We start from the raw sequence: 24,104 nt of genomic DNA, 5'->3' as shown, positions 1-24,104 counted from the left end.
GATATCCCTGGATTTGACTCTTTTCCAAGATGTCTTGGTGTCTGTAGCTTTTCTTTCTTTCTTTCTTTTTATCTGTAGCTTTAAGCTAAATATGCAGCTTCTGCCTGTGGGCCTCTCCAGAACAGTGCCATTGCTGGCACTCTGTTCAGTGAGTGGCTGAGGAGCAGCACAGCACATTCACTGCACAGTAGCTGACATAGATATGAATGAGACGTTCTTTCACTCCTAAACGGGCATTCACACTGTAAGCGACAAGCATCAATCAGAGACCACAGAAAGTCAATGAAACTGCAGCTGACAATAGGTGACGGAGCGGGCGGGTTGTCAGTTAAACTTTTCTCAATTTCGAGCTGAAGAGATGACCAATGCGAGCAAAGGATACTGTTGACTGACATATTAGGTCAGTGAAAATATTAGAAGGCTACATAAGTAAACTGAGCCTGTAAGGTCTGCTAGTGACCAACTGTCAGCGACAAAGCGAGTTCGTTTTGTTTTTGACTAGTGGTCACGCTTGAGCAAAGAAAAAATTCTTAAAATTCAATTTTTAAATAATAAAGTTCTTATAAATATTAGTTTGTCATGGTCCTGAGTCATTTGACCCAGCGTTTTGAGTTTTCTTGTATTTTGATATTATTTTGTATTATGGTTTAGGCTTAAGTTCATTGAGTTAGCCTTGAGGTTATTGTATATTGCCTAGGTTCCCCTGTTATAGCTCATTGTTTATTAGATTCCCCTTGTGTCTCATCTGTCATGTGCGTTCTCCCCAGCCCGTCATGCTCTGTATTTGTTTCTTAGTTATGTCTGTGTCCCATCTCCCGTTTCTATTTCCCTGATGTTATGTCAAGCATGTGTGTCTTAGGTCTGTGTCTCTCTGCTTCCTGTTTTATTTTGACGGTCTTGTGTTCTATGTTTAATGTGTTTAGTTTTGCTTTCCCTGTGACGTCACGTTCATTTGTATCAGCTGTGTTTCCCGTGTGTTTCCACTTCCCCTGATCGCCTCCTGTCTGTATTTAGTCTGTGAGTTTTCATTCATTCTTTGTCAGGTCGTCTGTTGAGTTCTCCTCATGTTTCCATGCTTCCAGATTTTTCTACGTTCAGGTTTTTATCATGTTCAAAGTTTTGTCCTTTGTCTCTTGTGTTTAGCATTTAGTTTTTCCCAGGTTTGTTCCAAGTGTCTGCATTTGGGTCCTCGTCCTCCCTCCACACCGGCTGCCAGTGCAAACCGTGACAATATTACTACAAATATCATCAAAGTTAAGCAAGTTTGCAAGTTAAACCAAAAAGCACAAAAAATGACTATACTGAGATTTACACAGTGATTTAGATACAGTCACAAACAGTCAGGGCAGAACTCCTGCAGTATAGTACAGTCCTGTAACCAGACAAGAGTCTGCATATCTACACAGCCCTTGATCAAGTTCAGTGTCAACATTTTTATGTCCACTTATAAGAGTCTTTAAATTCCTCCTTTCACAGTGTCAGGATTTGGGGAATTTCATAACCATGATTCGGTTGATAAATCTACCACATGGAGGTTTTGACCATTAGTTTAAGAAGTATTTTTACAACACAGTACACATATCTCCCACTTTCCACCACTTGCAGCCTATCCCACTGATGGACAAACATGGATGCTAATACAACAGAACTGAATAAACTTCTTCTGACGTTTTGTTAAGGAAAATTGTATCCATGGAGTTTTGGGTCAGACAATGAGTAAAAGCTTTCCTGAATCCAGAAAGCATACACAAGGTTTGGGAAACTTATTGTTGTTATGCTGGTGGGTGGTGTCGTACACTTATTAATAGGCAAACAATAAATGAAGGCAAAATAATTCCAACAATGGGGGTTTGGTCAGAACGTGTACTTGGTTCATTTTCCAAGTAATCCTCTTCCTCCTTGTGTTTTCCTACTTTATCTGCTGCTAAAGTTGAAAAATGGCTTTGGCACAGTTTGCTACTTTTTTCTTCTGATTTATTTACCACACAAACATTTCATTTTTTTAATGCTGCCTTTACTTCATACTGGCTTAACAAGCGCGACCTTGCTGCACTTCATCTGTGTGAATGTACCGAACTGCAGCCTATAGATCGGTATCATCACTTTATGATCATCACATATACAATTTGTAGAACTTTAGTAATTCCAGGCTCCACTCGCCTTCATTTTTTTTTGTCTGTTTTCTCTCTGTACCTGCGTATCTGCTGTTTGTCCATCACTCTGCCTCTGTCTCTTCTCTCTCCCTCTCTCCAGTATTCATTCTCTCTGTCAGCTATTAGCTAATCCCTCTTCTAATCCTGTTAAAGAGTGTTATGCCGTTAGCAGCTATTTGGGATGATCTATTCATACACACGCTAACACACACACACACACACACACACACACACATACGCACATAGGTATTCATCCTCTCCTTCTCCTCTGTTTTCCATTTTGCCTCTCTGTAAATGTGTTTTCTGTTCCTCTTCAGCCACCAGATCTTTTATTCATGAGCCCGAGATGGAGAAGAGATGGGCTAATTTATTCACAGCTAACTTCACGGTGTGTAGTGTTTGCGTGCCAGTGTGTGAGTGTGCGCACACAGAAATTACATCTGTTAAGATTATTTGAATGCAATTCTGTCCTTTTTTTGCGTGAATCTTTTGTAAATAAGGCTTGATTCTTTGCCCTGTTTAATTTAGGTATTTTCATGGTTTTCCTGCTTTTAGAGTGTAAAACTGAAGGATACAGTGAAGTGACGAAGAGATGAATGGTCCTTCCACTCGCATAGGTTCAAACTGACGTTTTTTGTGACACACACAATCATAAGAATCGGTTCTATTAACCTCTTGATTAGTGTAACCGGTGCAGAGATGTTCAGTAAAGATGGTTGGGTGCTGGTTATTCATTGGTCCTGTGTAGAGCTGTAGGAGTGTACCATGTGTGACACCAGGGGACAGTGTTAGAATATGTGCGACCACTGTAAATGGGCTACTCTTGTTGTTGGTCCTTTAGCTCAGACTTTAAAGATGCTTAAATATGCTCGCTTAGCGCCTCTGTTGTCTGGAAAGATGGAAGTCACGTTTTTTCTTTTTCCTTTTCTGCCAATAGCTTTTCAACGAATGAGCATTCTGCCTACCCACAGAGCGCCATCCCCACTGGGCTACACATTGTTGGTATTTTGGTGAACTGCCAGCACAACATATATAATTACTTCTGGTCCAAGCTGTCCAATCAGGACATTTGGCTGAATCTGAGCAGAGAGTATAGCTCTGGCAGACATACATGCCCATGACAAAACATGGTCTCCACTGTGTTTGACACATGATGTGGGACGCTTTCAGATTGTGAACTGTTCCTTTCCTTCTCCATACTTTTCTTGTCCCATCATTAAGCTACAAGTTAGTGTAAGTTTCATATTTCCAAAGACTTTTTTCAGAAATTGCTTTAAATGTTTTTTTCACAAAAGTCTAATCTGGTCTTGAGTGTTGCACCAACAGTTTGCACCTTGTTGTAAACTGTCTGTCTTTCCATTTATGATGGTGTGTCTACATTGTAGCCTTTGCCAGTGAAAAACCTCTTTGAGGGTGTTCCTGGATATATTTGGTAAAGTTATCTTCTGTGGTCTTTAGTGCCTTTTGATGATGCTGACCTTCTTCATTTTCCAGAAGCCCAGCGTGATTTGGCTCCTCTTAGAGTTTGTTGAACGATTGGATTTTTAAGCCACTTTTGTGTCTCTCAAAAGTGTATAAAAATATCTATAATTCTTAAACAGCCCATGCAATACTTTTGTCAAACCCATTTTATTGATTAAATCAGCAAAAAATGTCATTGTCCACATAATTATGGACCTCACTGAGTTTTTACTTTTCCTGTTCGTGTTGTTGGTGATTTTAGTTAGTAATAGTTTAGCCTGATGTTTGTGTGACTGGCCAGAATAAAAAAAGAGAAAGTTGGCTCTGCCTGCTTCATAAACTATTGTCAAACCAGTGATAATTAGAAAAAGGGGGCACCACAATATAGCAATTATTATCAAATGGTACTTACACGGCCCTCTATTAGAGCAAATACTGGGGTGGTGTTATACTAATTTGTAATGTTGTGAAGTGGCACACACACTTGCGCACGCATGCGCACAAGCACTTACAATTCCCTCTTCAGCAATAAGACCTCTCCATGGATCATTGCATGTCATTACAGTATTATGTGGTTATTGACTGAAGCTGTTAGCATTGGAAAAACAAAACCACACAACATGTAGCCAAGAGTCTGACATTACTGAGCAGAATAAAGGATGTAAGGAAACCTCACACAGATTATATATCATACATATATATAATTATATATTTGTTTTGCACTCCAATACTCGTTCTATGGCCTACTCACCTTACATATTCATTATTCACAAATTCATTAAGTTCTCCAAATAAAGCAGTTTCACCTTGGCTCAAAAATTAGAATAAGGTTGTTTTTTTACTCTCACGTTTCAACCTCACATTTATTTGACACTACCTTTTAATGTTAGCACAGGGCTGATTAGACGAGTGCAGGCTGTCAACTACCTGAGAAAATCTGTTGAGCAAACCTCAAGACTGTTGTACAATAAAATTACAGGGCCACGTTTGACATTGATCTCATTCAGTGTTTCCATTGTTCATCATTCGTCTGCAGTTCATGATGAAATGTCACACGTAAATTATAGGCTGGAGATCTTGCATAATTCAGATTTGGCTCATGATTAATATTTGCTACACAATTTGTAACTCTGGTAGAAAAAGGAAATGTCAGTGGATAGGATAAAAATCTACTGGCCTTCACTTTTCCCTGCTCCTCTTTCCTGACGTTTTGCAAGAATCCGGTTCCGAAAATAGAAGCGCTGAAGCCACTGCTGATTACCCGTGTCCTTTTTAAAATGCCAGATGATCAAATCGTGTAGTTTGATCATTAAAGAATCAGTCAATGACTGAAACCAAAGGTACTGCTGAGCTATTCTAAGGAACATCTCCATGTTACCAGGTAGAAGCTGAAGAGCTTTACCTTCATATATCAGTAAAACGTGCACTGTCCTCCAAGCCATTATTGCCTGAGAATCTGGGGTCAGGCTAATAATGATTCCTGCCCCATTAATTTTACTACTCCAGCCTGGACTGGACCCTCTTAAGGGTGGCATGTATTTAATTAATCATCTCATCCTGATGTCTGGTCAGTGGTCACCCTATCTATCTCTCACTATTCTTTTCCAGATGAGTAAAGAGGGCTTTTCATCAAACCTGTAAAAAAAGGAAGAATGGAAGAATTAATTAATACTCTTCTGTATCTCCCTTCCCCCTTGTCTTTTTTGTCTTCCTTCTCTCCTCTCAGACTAATAAAGGTGATGCATTGGCCAATCGTGTCCAGAACACGCTGGGCTCATATGAAGAAATGAAAGACCTGTTAACCAGCCATTCCAACCAGAGCCACTTGGTGGGAATCCCCAAAGGAACAACAGCGAACAGCAACCTGCCGCAAGCCCCGACCACGTCAGCGACAGAGAGACCCGCCATGGAGCCATCCCAGCTTTTTAACGAAGCCCTGAGAGGAGGAGCAGGTGGAGGAGGAGGAGGTGGAGGAGCAGAGACAGGTGGGGACAAGAAGACAGGGAATACACCCTCTTCCTCTACAGCTTCAATGCAACCACCCCCTTCAACCACATCATCATCAACAGCAATCCCACATCAGAACTCCAAAAAGTCCCGGAGCTCCATGGACTGGTCAAGGGCAGGCCACGGACAGAGCACCCAGGGGACAGGCCTTGTTGTGGGGGTAGGTCAGAGTGGGCAGGGGCAGGTGACGGCAGGAGCTACCACCAGCAGAGGGAAAATGTCTTTGTTGGATGAGCAGCAAAGACACGACGAGCTGTTCAGCTCGCTCAAAGACGAACTTGGTCTAAAAGAAGACTCAAGCCCTTCTTCTTCCTCATCATCTTCCTCTTCCTCTTCTTCTAGAAGGCACTCATCCCACCCAGCCAAAACCCACCCACTCGCCGGTAAGTCATCAAAAAAACTGTAAAAGAAGACGTTTGGCTTGTTTAACTTTCACATCTGTAATCTAAGAAAACTATAATGTAGACACGCTAGCATGTCTGCATGACATCATGTGTAGCAGGAGTGTAGATAGAATGTAGCTCTATCCACCTGCTATAATGCTAATTGCTCGGTTAGTGGACACTATACACAAGTCACAGTGGGTTGATAAAAGGAGCGCGGGAACGCACATTTATAAAAATTGATGTCAGCTGCTTAAACTGACTTTTGATGGACCATCTGCGACATCCCTGCCTCGCTCTCTCTCTGCACTACAGTCAACGTATTTATTTAACATATTTATGTTTCTGCAGCAGCTCGTTCCCGTTCAGAGGAAAACACTCACCTTAATATGCGCTTGTGCTGAATGGGCAGCTGCAAAGGGTCACGGCCGCTTCACATTGCATCCAAAGCAGTTTAGGAGTATTGGTGTCATCAAGTTCATGCAAATGGCAACATTTACTTGATTCTTTATTCTCTTTTTTAGCTTATTTACATTTGTTTCAAGCTGTGATTTTAGATGCAAAAATGGCTAATAGGTAGGCTAAAAAGATGCACGAGCTAATATTAGAGTTTATTTTTTTTAAATGGTTCGTTAACTTAGGCCCAGCAGGCCACTGCTTGTATTATTTAGTAAAAGTAGTGCTGATAATTGTATTTTTAAAACACTTTGTTCAAAGTCAGGCTAGTTGTCTCGCCCCCACTGCAACCTTTATGCTAACCTCAGCTAATACAATCCTAGGTTTAGCTTCATCTTTGGCTTAAAGATGAAAGTGAGGTCACAACTCATCTGCCTCTCAGAAAGTGCATTAATCTAAATATCCAATTTGTCCTTTAAAAGTAACAACAGATATTTCAGAAAGTCCTTAACTACAGGTGTCATTTGGTAAAAAGTCTCTTTAATCTGTTTCTTTGTTATGTGCTTGAGCCATGAGCACAGATGAATCATTTGAATGAATAATTTCAGCAACAAACACACTCTGTCACCTTTTGGGGGAATTCATGAAAATTGACATCTGCATTCTATGATAACCACATCTTGCATTTGATTTCAGAAGCACGAGGAACACATCATTTGCTTTGATTGTGATTGGTTACATCCATCTGGGAGAGAGTTTTCAGCAGCTCAACCTTCATTAAGTTTTGCCAGCAGAGAGTTAACCAACGCTGTGTTTTAACTTTGGTTAGTCTTGACTTTTGATTGTTGTCTTCTTTTTTTACAGATGGTGGCAACTTTCGATCTGCTGCCATGGATGGTGGCCACTTTAAGTCTTCCACTAATGCAGAAAATGGTGGATATTTTAAATCCTCCCCATTCGAAAGTGAGACAGGCTCCCACCTCTGTACATCGTCCTCCCCGCTGGCATCCACCTCAGTTCTGACAACACCCACTCCAGGTCTAACCACGCCCACATCTGGATTGACCACGCCCACATTCCCACCTGGTAGCCTATCAGGGAAGCCGATAGCTGTACAACAGAAGCCTACGGCGTATGTTCGACCAATGGATGGCCAAGACCAGGCGCCTAGTGACTCTCCCCAACTTAAACCCCCTCTAGTGGCCACAGAGGGATTTAACAGCAGTCAGGCTTATGGAGGAAACTCTGGAAATGCGAAGAATAAACTGCCCAAGCTGAGCCTCAACCACACAGGAGAGGTAAGAGAAGAATTACTGGAACTTGTTTTCCATATCTATATTAAACCAATGTGAAATAAACGGTGTTCACTGAATTAGTCTAAGATGAGATAAAATGATCCCAAGTGTGCAAGATCGCATTTTTATTTTTAACTGAAAACTTTTTGATAAATCAGGTAATAAAGTTCAATCTAACTTGTTTAAAAAAAGGTATAACAGAAAATAAAATTTCAGTCCTTTAAATGATTCCTGATCATAGTATATAAGGCATCAGTTCACTTTAATTAGAACTAGAAAATGTAATTGTTTACATGTTCTGTACATCCGTACCATTTGGGGCTAGGTTACTTGAGGTTTAACCCATGTTAAGTTGGTTCAGTCCTCACCTTCGGGTTCATCGTCATGGTAACTCAGTCTGCATACCTAACCTGCTCCGGAGCAGGTTATGCTGAAGATAACAAACCAACACAAAAACCAGTTTTGTGGAAAATAATGTCAGTATTCCTAATTTCCTCCCTGAAGAGGATCCATGTGAAATGTAGGATTGTAAAGCAACTGTTTCCCCGTGTGGGCTTTAAGCAAGTTTAAAGGAATTTAACTGCTGTATAAAAGAAACGCTTAGGACACCTAAGCATTGCTACATATTAACATCATATAAAATTAGGTTAGCTTACCAGTGTGAATTTCTTGCCGTTTAACTGCGCCTCAAATAAAACAGGTGAAAGATCACAACAGCACAACCTTAAACATGTCACTGGTGTTCTAATAATGGTGTTAAAATTATAGTCAAACGTTATGTTGTCTTAATGACAACAAGATTAATTGAACAACAGTGATTCACAGCAACATGGTGACTATACAGCAGCATTAGGGCCACAGAAGGCAGAGAAAATAAATAAGTGTCTGAATGACGCGGACAGATTCATGCCAAAGAATGGAGAAACAGTGCTTTTTCTTTTTTTTACTCAGTGTCATATTGCTTCACATTTCAAGGTTAAAATGGAAAGAAATTCCTGTTTTTGAACTCAATAACTCATCCCGTACATTTCCCACTTTAAGCCATAAATGTCCACAGTTTCTCTCTTACCTTTGCCGTTTTAATCAACCTTTTTCTTTTAAAGTAATCACTTTAACATAATACATTTTCTCTTAAATGTGTCAATTTTTTCATGCAAATTTACAATTTTAATCTTGCAAATTTGAAATCACCAAGTTTGCTAATATTTTTCTCATAAAATTGTCACTTTTTTCCTCAGAAATTTACATCTTTAATCTTTGAAATTTGCCCTCTATTCCTGGAAAATGTACAACTTTAATAACCACCTTTGTGTAATCACTGTCAGGGCGAATGAAGCCAGCAGACGATATCCTGTTTATGCTGAACTTTGTAGCAACATACTAAAATTTAAAACGAGTAAATCACATGGATGCAATGCCGTTTAGCAAGTTTTCATTTAATCATGTATTAGACAAATACTGATACTAACTGTAAAATAAGTTATCACTTTAATGACTCTATACCGCAGCACTACTTGTCCTGGAGAGTGTATAATAAAATAGACCCCTCCTAACTTGACACATAAAATTATTCATGAGCATCTGTGTGAGACAGTTAACAGCGACACATACTGTCGTTTTGCTTCTGATGTCATCAGCCTGAGTGCGTGTTTGCAATTTTTGATTACATTCCAGTCTCCTGTAATATTTCCTTAAATAATATCTCCGTGAATATTCACACTGGCTAATTGTCCTGACAAAACCAGAATCTCTCGCTCGCTCACCTTCTCCAAACAGAACCGGGACTTGATGATGATGTGCATGTGTCTCTATGCGTGTGTGTGTGTCTCTATGCGTGTGTGTGTGTGTGTGTGTGTGTGTGTGTGTGTGTGCGTGTGTGCTATGTGAAACTAGTAGTTGACAGGCGAGTAGTCATCCATATCGAGCAAGCCAGCTGTTCCTCTGCTTTGATAGAGCTGGTGTGTGTGTGTGTGTGTGTGTGTGTGTGTGTGTGTGTGTGTGTGTGTGTGTGTGTGTGTGTGTGTGTGTGTGTGTGTAGTGCTGCAAATGAGCCCAAGATGGAGCTTTGAGCATATGGCACAGAGAAGGAGAAAGCAGGGGGAGAGAAGGAGGGAATTAAAATATACTTTCGACACTTTCTTATGGCTGCTGAGAGAGAGAGAGCGAGAGAGCGAGTACAGTCATGGCCAAGAGTGTTTCTTTCACTTTGTTTTCTCCCACACATCCATGGATGCTCCGTTATCGCCTGCTCGCTGTTTAGATTTTTTCTTTTAGTTGTTTTTTGTTTTTCACTCCTCTCATATTTATCCTGACGAGAGTTTATTGGAAGCAGAATGCAAACGCAATACGAACCGAGGGGGAGGAGGAGTGGGGGTGGGGGGTGATACAAGAGGAAAAAAGGGGAGACTGATGATGTGAAGCGTGGGGCGGCGGAGGGAGGGAAGGAGGGTGGGCAGAAAGAGGAAAGAGGGGATAGAGAAAGACAATGACTGACTGATTACAGCACCTTATCATCGCTGTATTTGTTCTGGTTAGATGAGTTATTGGATGCGTTCTGCAGCTTAAACAGCAAAATAGCAGCAAATCAGAGGACTGAACCAGAAAGCAAATGAAAGACTCGAAGAATCCTGCTGCTCGTTTCATGCCAGCAAGTGAGAGGAGGGGGAAGATGTCCATTATGGTGCCTTTTGATCGGTGTACGAACCGAAACTTTGGCTACATTGTAGCGGCAGAATCTTTAATGTGTTTCCAGTGAAAGAGATCCTTAAAGCTGATTTTCCATGTAACAGTTTTCAAATGAGTTCAGGTGTAATGAATGTGTTGGAAACCCTCGATATTAGAGTCATGGCTGTGTTGTTGAGTGTGTGCAATAAACCTTTAAACTGCTTTGGAAGTGTTCTGTTAGCACTATAGAGTTATTGATCAGCGCGCTTTATCTCTAAGTGCGCTCGGACGTGCGCGTGTGTGTTTGTGAGCGAGGGAAAGATCGAGAGAGATAGAAAGACAGAGAGCGAGAGTAAGCAGATAGAGAGAGAGAGAGAGAGAGTGATAACACTATTGATCTGTTCCTAACAGTTACAGTAGGCTTAAATCTACCTCTGGTCACACACACACACACACACACACACACACACATGCTGTTAGTTGTTGTCAGCAGCTCACAGCGAGGCGCTGCATGGTTTCACTGTGGATTGATCCGCTTTGAGATATTGTTGCGTTTGGTCATTACTGCTGTAGCCTCATCACGTAAACATGCAGACAAACGCATCAAGCCAACAATAACATAACAAACTGCTAACAGTTCAAGTTACGATGCACACGATGTGACAGTTTTTCAAACATACATAGAAAGATTTTTACTAAACATAAAGCCTGCCGGCTACTCTGATGTCCCATCTCACTTTGGTCTTTCATAAAGATCTAAACTATGACAGAGGAGCCTGAATTCAAACGGTCACCTGTGTCCACAAAAAAGAGGTTATAAACTAAGATGTTAACATAGGAATTACAAGCATACTGTAAGCTCACAACGTGCTCGTTATGCTGACACATCACCTGCTGCAGTCCCGAACGTTTGTGTCAGAGTCTCTGGAGTGGCAGCTAAATGATACCAAAGACTGCCGCGACGGCGCCGCGTCGAGCCTGCCAGGAGGGGAAAGGTGAGATGAGAAGGGTTGGTGGCTGCGTAGCTGATTGGCTGTGACTGAACTTTTGAGATTGTGCACTAGTAAGCGGCACGTGAAAGAGCAAATCGCTTTCTGTATGGACGCAGCTGTAATGGGGATCTACTCTGCTGGGACAGACTTGTCCCTGGAGATAAGGAGGGAAATAAGAAGGTAATGGCTGCAAGCCCATTTGCCACCCGCTTAACTGCGCTAAACTTTGATTGAAACTTGTTAAATTTACACAAAAAACAACTCGATAAATGCAGTAAAGTGATACACAGGGACACCTTTGCAGGGCTAAACACCCTACTTTACACCACAAGCATCTGGTGGTTCACGCTCCAGTCACACAAGGAAAAACAGTGACCGGAGACAGCAGCACAACCAAAGTGACTGTGACTGTGTGCAATGAACTTGCAGCCATATTTCCTTTGAACTGCTTGCTTCAAAGACGTGGAGCAGGTGTGCGACCGCTCAGTCGGTTGTATTCGAAGGAATTTGGTGCCTCAAGATGGCGACAAAACAGCCATCATAAAAAGCATTTTAATTTTATTTGTTAAACCAACAGATTAAACCTTCTTTGATAACACTAAATAGAAAAATCTATTGCACTGACTTTTCATTTAAAGGCACCTTTAAAACCTTGGTCCTCAATAATTCCCCTACATGTGCAGTACCTGTTTCCCGTTGGTTCACTTAAACAAAAACACTATCGTATTTAGGAAAGAATTGTCTTCTCTCCTCAAAAACCACTCAAGCTGTCACGGCGCTCTTAGTGACATTCAGCTGCTTCCAGTCTGCATTCTCGTTCGGGTAAACAATGTTCAAGTCAAGTGGATACACAAGTGCGTCTGTGAGGCCCTGCAAGCAAGACTGCAAGAAGGTAAACATGGAGGTGACAGGTGACATTTCCAACAGCACTGTGACAACTTTCATTTACATGTAGTTCAAAGTATGGCGCTGATGTAATTTCACACTGATTTGAAGGCCCGCTGTGGTGTTTCCGTGAGGCGCGTGTGGAGGTGCACGCGGCGCCTCGCCACTAATGTAGCGGTAAATAAGAAGCAGGGTAGACTAAGACCTCCAGTCAGTAATCACTGCGAGGCTAACACCAACCAAATCAATTCGGCTCTCAGAGAATGCATTCATTTATGCCTTTTTGGATGAAAAGATTCTGCCTTTATATAACACACAGGCTTGATGAAAGGAGCGCGGGAATGCACATTTATAAAAATTGATGTCAGCCCGAGAAGCTGCTTTAACTGACTTCTGATGGACCGTCTGCGACATCCCTGCCTCGCTCTCTCTCTGCACCACAGTCATCGTTCTTTATGTTTCTGCAGCAGCTCGTTCCCGATCGGAGGAAAACACTCACCCTAATGTGCTCTCGTGCTGAATGGGCCACGGCAAAGGGTCATGGCCGCTTCACACTGCATCCAAAGCAGTTTAGGAGTACGGGTGCCATCGAGTACACATCGAGATGGGATACTCTGCGTTTAATAAGAGAAATTAAATTTTTTTTAATTTTCAAATATCAATCATCACAGCACAAGTGCATGGAGTTTATGATTATCCTAAAAATGCTGTCACTTGTGCTTTTGTGTATCAAAACTCTTGATAATCTTGAACAAAACGATATTTTTCAGCAAAGTGAAAAGAGTCGAATCATCACCCGAGAGGTAACCTGGAACATTTAGATCCTGCTGGGAACTTATCAAATCTACCACATTATGTAAGCCCATAGTCATAGTTCATGACTGCTCCTAAAATGGGTTTATTTATCACATAGTGAAGTTTGAGGTGTTGGCCAAAAAAACGAAAAAGAAATATGAGTGTTTGAAAATGTTGACAACATCATTTCGACCCCATAGAGCAGGGGTGGGCAACTCCAGGCCTCGAGGGCCGGTGTCCTGCAGGTTTTAGATGGGTCCTTAATCCAACACAGCTGATTCAGATGGCTAAATGACCTCCTCAACATGTCCTGAAGTTCTTCAGAGGCCTGATAATGAACTAATCATGTGATTCAGGGTGAGATCTAAAACCTGCAGGACACCGACCCTCGAGGCCTGGAGTAGAGATTAATGTAAATCCCTGTTTGCCAAAACATACAGGTTACACACATGTAGATACAAAGACGGCTACAGCATGAGCCAGAGAGGGCCAGATGGGTGAAAGCTGGAGTAGATCAGGTGGACTGGACGGGTTTCAGGCTCGAACAGGAGAGTTCAGTAAAGTAAAGGAGGGCTGAGACAGAGCGGTGTGAATCGTGGATGAGAGAGGTCTGGCTGAAAGAGCAGGCAGATGTGGATGAAATAATAAACTGCTGCTGTTGCGCTTTTGCAAGAATGAATGTATCAAATTAAATTAACGTGTTTCTTATTTTGCTGTAGCCAACTGTGAAGTCGATTGTAAAATGTAGGCACGTGACCGGCTCAATCTGTTTCACAGTGAGCGCTCTGTTTTTAATACCTTCTTTAATTTAGCTTAACTAAATATGACTCATTGTTTTAAAAGAACAACAATTCCATACTTTTCTTCTTCTACTAAAACTTAATTATCTACACGTGTCAGGTACTGTGTTGTTTGTTTATTACTAAATTATAAACTATACATACCTCTACGATCAGTAATGAAATCATCTAAATCGTTTGAAAACTAATTAAATCCCTAAAACTTAAAACATTACTTAAAAATCTTACTTATAATTATAGCAATTAGATGGAAATTAATAACTGAACTTCTTCAAGAATTGACATCTGTGCCATCACTGCTGCTGCTGCAGGATGAGGTCAAAATGACCCCCGCTGGTGGATCTCGTGTTGTAAAACTGGTGTGTGTTACTGTCATATGCCAATTTGCATATTAATTTGCTACGTTAAGCATCTTTGAGGAAGATAAGCCGGTGCGATTCAGCAGCAGCTGTGCTGATTTATTAGCAAATGTTTGTGGAGTCATTGCACTAAAATCCCCCTGCTATGGGTAGAAATGGTTGTTGTGTCGACATTAAGTTTTAGCTGTGGTGGTTTACATGTAGCTGCTTTTTTTCTTACCAATCTGAACAGCACTTATCCGCCTCTCTAAAGCGAGGGGACATTTTTAAAGCCGCACTTAACGATCTGACTGCTCTCATTAAGTTTCCACAATAAACTCACATTACTCGACTGTTCCAGTGTTTCAGACATGATGATGACAGAGTCTGTGATTGGCTGCTGAATACAGTGGAGCTGTTAAAGGCCTCTAGCATTTTCTTCAGGAGTGGGTGGAGACCAAAACAGAGGTAAAAAAGAAAAAAAGCAAGTTAAAGCGTGAACATAAAGGGTAATAGAGTATACACGTGTCTGTGTATACGGGAAGCAACGAGCAACCAGAGACCAAAAATGAGTGACATCTGGGCAACAATGAGCAAAATAACTGCCAGCAATGTGAAGTGATCAGGTTCCGGGTTTGCTTATCTTTTAGTCGACTGACTGAAGTGACTACCAGCGAGCGTGTAGGAGACCGTTGACTGAAACATGATGGGATAGTAAATACAGCGGTCCCTCGTTTATTGCTGGAGTTATGTTCTAAAAATAACCCGCGATAGGTGAAATCCGCAAAGTAACCAGCTTTCTTTTTTTACAATTATTCTAGATGTTTTAAGGCTGTAAACCCCCTCACTGCACACTTTATACACTTTCAAACCTTCGTAGAAAAATAAGTCCAGTATTATAGAACCCAAAGATCAAACCCTGTTTTCAGGTCCAGAACACAGGAACAGAGCAGCTGCCAGAGAATTCAACATTAATGAATCAATGGTACAGAAGTGGAGGAAGCAAGACGAATGAGCTGAGTAATGTTTGACTTATCTGACTGTTTTGTTTTGCTTAATGCGCCTTATAAGCCGACAAATACAGTAACTTTACCTTCCTTTAGCATCTCCAGAAGTCCAACATTTTGTGCGATGGTTAGCATCGTCCTCTGCCTTTGGCTGCTACCACAGGTGTCTTTGACGGTGCAAAACGTTTCGTCGACATTGTTGTGCTTGTTGGGGAGAAAACTTACAAACATACAGTACAGACCTTCAGAGTCACACTGCCAGGATCGAAGATTTATGTAAATTTGACAAGCTGGACGCTTTCTGTACTGGACAGGAGACACGGAGGAGATTGACTTACAATGGGCTACAGCCAATCAGGACGCAGAACACAATGCGCTGTAAAAAATACATATTTTTTTTTTAAAACCATGTGAAGTTACACGGAAAAATCAGAGAAACAGCGAGGCTGCGAAAGGTGAACTATTGTATATCAGAAGGTTACTTATGTTGTGTGGTTGAGTGAGGGGCGTCCACATGTAAAATGTTTGAGGAATCTTGTTCTTGGATTGGATGAAGAAAAAAAATTAAAACAGCAATAAAGATTCTGCCAATTATATTTTGGCTCTTGTCAATATACCTTGGCAGTCTGCCCGTGTAAAGTCTAACACTTCAGTCGCTCTGTGTACACACTGGTGTTAAAAGGTTGGGTTAAATTATAGGCTGCTGGACTGTTGCAGGTTTGGCTTCTTTAACAAATTGCCCTAAAGCCTTTTTGAGCGAATCCACCCTGCTGGGACAGAGTTTAACCCAAAAAAAGAGAGAGAGAGAAAACTTTTAAAGAAGAGTTGTTCCTGGAGATAGAGACAGAAATAATTGTCACACGTGGTCAAGTTAAAGGCTACACGCCCGTCTGCCGCCCATCAAACATGAGAGAAGTGGAGCAGTTTTGCTCAAGACGAGTCAAGCTGAGAAGTCTCTCTGCAAGAAACACTTGATTGCTGTGATTGCCTCAACGGGGTGTGCTGCAAAAGATTCGTCCCACTATATTTGGCCATGACATTTTCATTAATCTTTTTTTTTTAAATCACGTCTTCCTCGTTGAAAAAAAAGCAGCAAAGTGTCTCTTAAAGAGTAGAGAGCAGCTAGCAAGAATTTCACCTTATTTTAGAGAAAATTGTGCTTTTATCTTTTCTGTTGTGAGCAGAAAGGCACCAGTTGTGTGTGTGAAGTGACACAAGAAGCAGCCATTAAAAACACTATTTATTGTTTGTTTTTCAGTAAGCTATGTATTCCAAGCCACGGAGCAATTTACTTTACTTATACTGCAGAAGTCAACAAATGCTTAAGGAAGCCTTCCCTGTTTGTACATTCATTACTGTAACAGTGCAGATGGATGGCCGGGCAGACGCAGGGGAGTAATGGAGAAATGTGGGGAGAAGGGTGTGTATAAAATTACAGTATATAGAAATACCTTCTCTGAGGAAATAAAGAAGAGGCAGGAGAAAGTGGTGGCGGGGGATACGGGGATAAAATATTTTCTCACTTGCAGCAGAACTAGAAGAGAGTTATGAGGAGTCTGCCAATGCAGCAAACAGCTGGCTTCATTTGCATAATACCCATCAGGCCCCTCTTTCCCCGAGGCTGCCTGTCAACTCGCGGCCGAGCGGTATGTACACACGAGCACACACGCACACAACTTTTCAGTATATCAGTAGCTATATATTTTTCTTTTCTCCCTGCAAAGTAGCGATTGCGTATCACGTCATGTGATTTCAAAGCTTCCCTGTGACTCACTGGAAGCTTTTTAACGCTTTAATTTATTTGAGTTTCATAAAGCCGACTAATTGCCTCTGCAAAAAAAAGAGGGAAGATGAAATGATTCAGCCTTTGTGCTGATAATAAAACGATCATAAAAATCATCTTCTAGAAACAAAGAGCACAGTTCCATGAATCAAACTCGCCTCGAGTGGCTGCAGGGAGACGGAGAAGAGGGTGCTTGGGGAGAAATATACTTAAAGACGAATAGCATGGGAGAGGTCTCCCATCACGATGGCGCTGCCGGGGTGTCATCACGGCAATAGTCGCCCCGTGATAAGAGAGATCACAGAGGAGAGAGGGCTGCGGCCCGGGCTCGCCACTGCGGCAGGATCTCAGAACAGCTGAGACCGCCGTCAGGTTTGTTACGAGGTAGCAGGTGCCGGGCGGGCGTCATGTTATGTGGAGATGTACAGGAACAGTCAAAAGTGCATGGCTGCAATGCTTAACGTTCCACAGAGTGCTTTATCTAAGAGACAGCGCGCACAGCGTATTGGGTGAATTAATGTGGATGCCACATGAGCAGTTAGTCGTTTCAAGATGCTGTTTATAAGAGACGGAATATGATTTCAGATGAACTGTTTACCCCGAGGATTAACATTATAGCTCTGCTTACTGGATTAGCTGCAGTGATCTCTGCAGGCGCTATAATAGGCTGATGGTGTGTATTATGGCCCCTCAGAGTGCAGTCATCTCGCCCCTAAGTAAACCCCCCCTCTCCAACTGCCTCTCTCCTTCACACCATTTAAATTAGATGCTTTTCAAGAGGCTGGTCAGATAAAAGTGCTGTTTTAATTCAAAAATGTTCCCAGCCACGCATGGCTGGTGAATCCAAGGTCCGCAGTTCAAGTCGGTGGAGGCTGGACCGCTCGACACGCACAGCGAGTTCCTAGCGATCGTTGACCGGGGGGGTCACGGCAGTCAATCCCTGCACTTTCACAGCCTCTGCTAGAGTGATTTAGGGGGTTTAGAGTGCCAGCGGTAGCATGTAGCCAGTGTCACGGGTGCACACAGTCAAAGACTGAAATTCATAGTCTAAAGCCAGAGTGTGTGACATTCTAATAAAATAATTATGGGCAGTGGTGGAAGGCGTATTTGAGTGGAAGTAGCGCTGACACTGTAAATGATTCAGTTACAAGGAAAAGTCTGCATAGTTGTGAAAACAAAATAGTCCTTTTAGACTGTAATTATCAATACTGACCTATTATTATTTTATTAAAACAGATTTTTATGTGTTATTAGGGGATTGTGGCTCTAAACATTGAAGGGAAATGCAGCGCCAATGTAAAGGTTACCTCATGTAAATCCACTGTGATCAGTAGACCGATGTGGAATAAAACTGAATAATTACTGTTACTTTTGCTAATTTGATTGAGTACAGCCTTACTGAGAAACACCAGCCATCAATAAAAGCTTTTTAAAAATAGTATTTGACATAACCCTGAGGTCATGCTGCTGCTTCATTTGTAATGCACTTGAATGGTGTGAATTCCCCGAGGTTCAATTAATCATTTCACCCAAAACTGACAGGCGGTGAACATGCAGGCTTTGTGGACCCGGGGGACTTGGGTTTAGACCAGCTGGTAATCCAGACTTTAAGAGAATCCTGTTAAGTTTTCTGTGAACAAATGCTAATCGTGTCCATGCAGTTTATATTATTGTTCACCTCAAACACTGCTGTGCTAGCTTTTGGGCTAAAACCTTATTTTAAAGCTTTCAAATGTGATATTAACAATGCATTAAATGGCAGTATAAGGTGACTGTATGAAATGAAAGGTGTCACAGGCATTTATAACCTGACTCTGCAGTTTCCCTGGGCTTTACAGAGCGTTTAAGCGTCTTTCACCTCACTGGTGCTAGTTTACTATTTCCCACTGCAGCAGGCAGTTCACATGGAAAGCTCAGATGTACTGACTGTACAGCATCAATCATAAATAATTTGACAGAATAAAAAAACCCCCCAAAACAACGCTTGCCTTTGTCCCTGCTACCATAACGGCGTTTTTTTTTTTTTAAGTTGATTAACTATTAACTTTCAAAATGAAATCATGGTGCACATTAAGTCCACTATTTCCAGTTAATATGTTTTACTGTAACTATATAACAGTTATACTAATATTATTATACCCATTATAACATAGTTATGTTTAACTGATCTAACTAATTTATAATATTTAACATATGAACTATTCATACATTACTTAGGTCAGCAGGTCAGTTTGACCCAGAACAGAAGAGATGTCACATGTTACTTTATCTATATCACTACATAAAAAGAAAAAAATTAAATTATAAAATATAATTTAAAAATAACATACATTCTTTATGCAAAACAAGTGAATTATCCCCAATGAGCCCTGATCTGTGAGAGGTAAAGAAGACCATTACACCAAATATTGATTGAAATGGAGTTAATGGAGTTAATAATGAGATATAAACAATGTTTATTGGGATTGTTTTCGTTTCTGACCCTTTTGAATGAGTAAACATGCCCCGGGTCAACATCATTGGTGTTCCTGAGAAACAAACATAACAGGAGGGTTAATTATATTTAACTCTCTGATGGAGTTAAGTTAACATTACAGCCACAAACTCACAGAATTATAACTGCACTTCTTTACCACAAAGCTGATATGTGAGTGGGCAAGCACAGCCTAAACCACAATCAGTGGAAATTATACTTTTACATACATGAATCAGAAACAATCAGTGTTAGCTTTAAGTAGAGGACAAAATGCCAGAGTTTCTATATTGAGTTGATAGAGAAGACCCCTCCGATGTGGATAGACTTCCAGGGCCGGTACATTGAAGCTGTTTCCACTACAGCTTACGGTTGGATAGTTTGTGGGGGTCAGAGGCTGAGAGACCATCTGAAGCTGCTGCTGCACGTCTGACATGTTAAATTAACGACGTCTCATATGTCTCACAGTCGTGATACACAGACTAGAAAAAAGTGAAAACCCACATTTCAGCTGACTAATCGCAGCACTTTCTGTTCATTATATCTCAGGATATTATTTCATCAGATTTAGTTGGAGCCACTGGTTCTGCAAGTACATTCATTCTTTTATGTGCCCACATGGTGCCAAATAAAGTGGATTGCCTGCTCGACTATAAAAAAGAGCTATTTTATATTGCTCCAGTGGTAGTGCATGGATCACCCTTTATATCTATTATAGGACTGTAGACAGCTCCTCATAATACCCTACAGAACTTTGTATTTGGTCCGAAGTACAGCTGAGATTTTTTAAAAATCGGACTTATTTCCACGTTCTGTGTACTTTTCTTGTGCCAGACACATTCCTAATATGTTCCTGAAAGCTGCTCTGTTTCTGTGCTCGAGCTATTTGGGTAAAAAACATTTTAGCTAATCTTTAAACATCTTTAATAGTAAAATATAATAAATTACAGGGCAACTTTCTCTGGTACAATAAAAAACTGATCCAAACAAGTAATAAAATATCTGACTGTTCCATAACAGCTCATGTCTGTTGCCCATAAAAATATGGTAATAAAAAAATCTTTATAGCTCTTCGCATTACAGAACAATACATGGAGAACCCCTACTGCTAGGTCTTTAGTATTATTCATTAGGTTCTGATACAGGCCAGTGGCTGTTCCTAACTTTGTGTGTGTGTGTGCGTGTGTGTGTGTGCGTGTGTGCGTGTGTGTGTGTGCGTGTGTGTGTGTGTGTGTGTGTGTGTGTGTGTGTGCGTGTGTGTGTGTGCGTGTGTGTGTGTGTGTGTGTGTGTGTGGTTGGGCCTTTTAATAAAAAATGCCCCGCTGGGCTCTGCATTGCCAGTTTGCCAATCAGAGCATAGCCACGATATGCAAATCACACACACACACGTAAACACACACACACGAGCTTACCCGCACAGACATATACACACAGTGGGAGAAAGAGTGTTTTGATCTACCAGGGCCATTACAGACATTTTAAAATCCTATGAATATAAAAAAGAGAGAGAGGGAGGAGGGTGGAACAGGAGAGGAGGAAGATGAGAGAGATGGGCGAGAGAGCAGTGCAGATGGAGAGAGAGAGAGAGTGAGAGATATGACCGGGGAGGAAAGTGAGAGGAAACATTTTCTGTTCTGTTTCTGTGCGCAACAGTTTGTTATTTAAGTGTAAGGAAGAGTGAACGGGAGAATGCATCAGAGAGATTACACAGAAGATAGACGATTAAACGGCTCCGTCCCGCTCCCTCTGTCGCTGCCATTTGTTTAGCGTTTTTCCGTTTCGCGCGGTGTTCCTTCATATTGCAGGCAGCACAAAGATTAATGGGAATGCTCAGTATCAATAAACATGAAGCGTGATTGGTTGATTGAACAAAAGCCATCCTGCAATCAGAGCAGAATGCCGAGTCCTTTTTTTCTTCCTTTTGCCCGTGCAGGCGGCTGCATCACTGATGATTTAAATGGACATTAATACAGGAAGAAACAAACTCACAGAAAGTCAGTCAAACAACCATGACTGACTATTAACAAGGCAGCATTAGGCCACAAGGAAAAGAGGGGAGAGGAAGAGGAAGAGGCGGCTAATGGGGTGATTAGGGGGGAGGAGAGCTGCTGTTGAGAAAAAGACTTTGTGTTGGATTATTTTCTCCTCTTAGGAGCTTACAGAGAGCCAGCCGGTGTTTTACACCTCAGCTCTTAACACCCCCAAATCCCCTGATTTAGACTTAAACTGCATAGAGAGGCAAGAGAGACGAAGATGGTGGGATGAGGAGGAGAGGAAAAAGAAAATGAGGAGGAAAATATGACCGGGCCGACCCGACGAGACGACAGGAAGACGTGTCAGGCTGGAAGAAAGAAGTGTTGGTTTACGGTTTACGCCGCTGAAGCTTTCGCACTTTTTCTTCGCAGTGAAGAATGTGTTTGTTTGGAATAAACACAAAAACAGCTAAAGTGGTTTAAGCAAATAGGTGAGAGAGGAGTGAGAAATAGACACACCAAACTTTGAGGTGTTGTTATCTTCTGATTAAGCAAAGAGACCGACACCAGTGTGGATTTTGTGTTTTTGTGTCACACGCTCGCCCGTCGTCGCCACCGTGGTGTGAAACACTGCAGCGGTGCTTTTGGCCGCAGTGTAAATGCACACAGCTTACCTGTGAAATCACTTAGGTCTCTGCTCATTTTATAGCCCTGTGGTTGTCAGCGTCCGGGATGAAGGCCAGCACTGGCACCGGTGATGCTGCTGAGATATTTCTGCTGGGCGACCTGTGCAGATGCAGCTTATCCGTTAACACGTTTTACGGTACATCTACCAGGCAGTGAGACAGGCAGAGAGGAAGAGAGACAAGGAGCTGTAACTAAAGATGTCATGTAGGACAGCGGTCCCCAACCCCCGGGCCACGGACCGGTACTGGTCTGTGAGTCGTTTGGTACCGGGCCGCGAGAGTTGAGACTCGGGTGTGAAATTTATGGTTTTCAGGGTTTTTATCGTTAACTCGATTCCCCTGGGTCTTTTCCCGTGTTGTAGTTGTGTGTCTTATTTTGAAAGAAATATTTAGGCGTTACCATAGCAACCAGAGAGCATTAAGGGGCAGAGAGGAGGAAGTTACTCTCAATGTTGTTGGTGCATTTCAGGAGGACGCTGCTAATAAAGTTACACAATTACACAGTGAATTCATTATTTATTATTTTATTTACAAAATCCCACAGTTTTTGTTTTGGTCGTATCATTTTATTTTGTTGTATTTATCCGTGACACCTTAAAGGCCGATCCGTGAAAATATTATCTGACATTAAACCGGTCTGTGGTGGGACCGGGGACCGCTGATGTAGGACATCCAAAATAGTCTTCAAGCAGTAATCAAATTAGATTATGAACAAGTGATTAGCACTTCCCTCTCCACATCATTTTCTATTTGTCAATACAGTCAAATTTAGTTTAAGCCAGATCGAAGCACGCAAAACAATATTATTATTATTCTGATCGGAGAGCAACTTAGGGTTAGTATCTTGCCCAAGGATGTTTGACATATAGACTAGGGGGGAGCCAGGGGTTGAACTACCAACCTTCCCATCGGTAGATGCCCTGCTCTGCCTCCTGAGCTACACCCACCGTTTAACGTTGACCATGAAGACCACAGCCTGCGCTGCACCAGTCCATCAATATGGATTAATGTATACTGTACAACAGTACTGCAGACTAACCAGTTTAGCTTTCACTGAACTACATTAAACTGTATTTTTTTTATACCATTCAAACTCCACAGGAACAGTTTGTGTGTTTATCAATATTTGTTGTTCTGTGTGAAACACTGCATATGAAATTACCTTCTACTTTAAACAAAGTTACCCTGTACAATCTATCCTGTTTTGCAGCACAACACCAAAACTTCATTGACATTTGTACCATGAACCAAAAAAGCATCACACAACTTTCAATTTGTCAGGTTCAATTAGATAGATAGATACTTACAGCAGCATGATAAAGTGTAAAATAAACAAACACGGTTAAAATAAAAGCCTTATACTATGAGTTGCATGAGTTGATAAAAGTGATAAAAAACAAAGAAAAGTAACAATTAAGTGAGTAAAAACAGTAAAAGTAAGATGGACGTTGAAGAAATACAAGAGTTTCAAAGAATTAGAATTTTTGGGTAATTCTTTCATGGTTCAGGCTTTACAGCGTTAAAAAGGAAAGCAGAGACAGGAGAAACACCCTTCAGCCATGCTGCGTGTGTTCGTATTGCACTGTCTGCACCTACCCTGATGACAGGACACGAGTTTGGAGTGCCAAAACATGACAGCTCAGGAAACAGAGTCAGGCAGAAGGTAAACAAGTATATAAATAACACAGAACTACTGTGAGGGAAATCTGTTTGTTTCATATGTCTGAAAGAAAAAAAAGTTCTCAGAAGATATATCTAAATATCATATTTGTAAAGTGGACATGAAACCCTACATCTGTTACACTGATTTACATATGTTTTTCATGACACAGCATGCATTTTTAATTTCTCTTTGATATTTGGGCTGATTGGGGCCCAATGAATGTAAAAACAAAGAATTTCCAGATTTATTTTTTTTTTACCTTATTTTTGTTTTTAAGAAAAATGAGAGCCACAAATGAGGATATTCATTTAAAATTTTGATAGAACAGTAGCAGTGTAATGTCCTCGTAA

At 41.3% G+C, this 24,104-nt stretch overlaps 1 protein-coding gene across 3 annotated transcripts in view; it reads left to right on the top strand.

Annotated features, from left to right (window-relative positions):
- Positions 1-24,104, top strand: part of aff2 (AF4/FMR2 family, member 2) — a 188,155-nt gene that overhangs the window by 54,868 nt on the left and 109,183 nt on the right. For 2 of the 3 annotated variants that reach the window (XM_019346511.2, XM_019346508.2), the window contains exons 3-4: positions 5,341-6,004; positions 7,265-7,698. In XM_019346511.2, coding sequence (XP_019202056.1) covers positions 5,341-6,004; positions 7,265-7,698 — 1,098 coding nt within the window. Of the gene's footprint in view, positions 1-5,340; positions 6,005-7,264; positions 7,699-16,733; positions 16,823-24,104 lie in introns of those variants that run through there. The other variant, XM_025898390.1, reaches the window with a different exon arrangement.

This window comes from Oreochromis niloticus, linkage group LG2, assembly GCF_001858045.2.
Source record: "Oreochromis niloticus isolate F11D_XX linkage group LG2, O_niloticus_UMD_NMBU, whole genome shotgun sequence".
In the NCBI taxonomy this organism is placed as follows: domain Eukaryota; kingdom Metazoa; phylum Chordata; class Actinopteri; order Cichliformes; family Cichlidae; genus Oreochromis; species Oreochromis niloticus.
The sequence above is the reverse complement of the archived record's forward strand: the minus strand, read 5'-3'. Positions and strand labels throughout refer to the sequence as shown.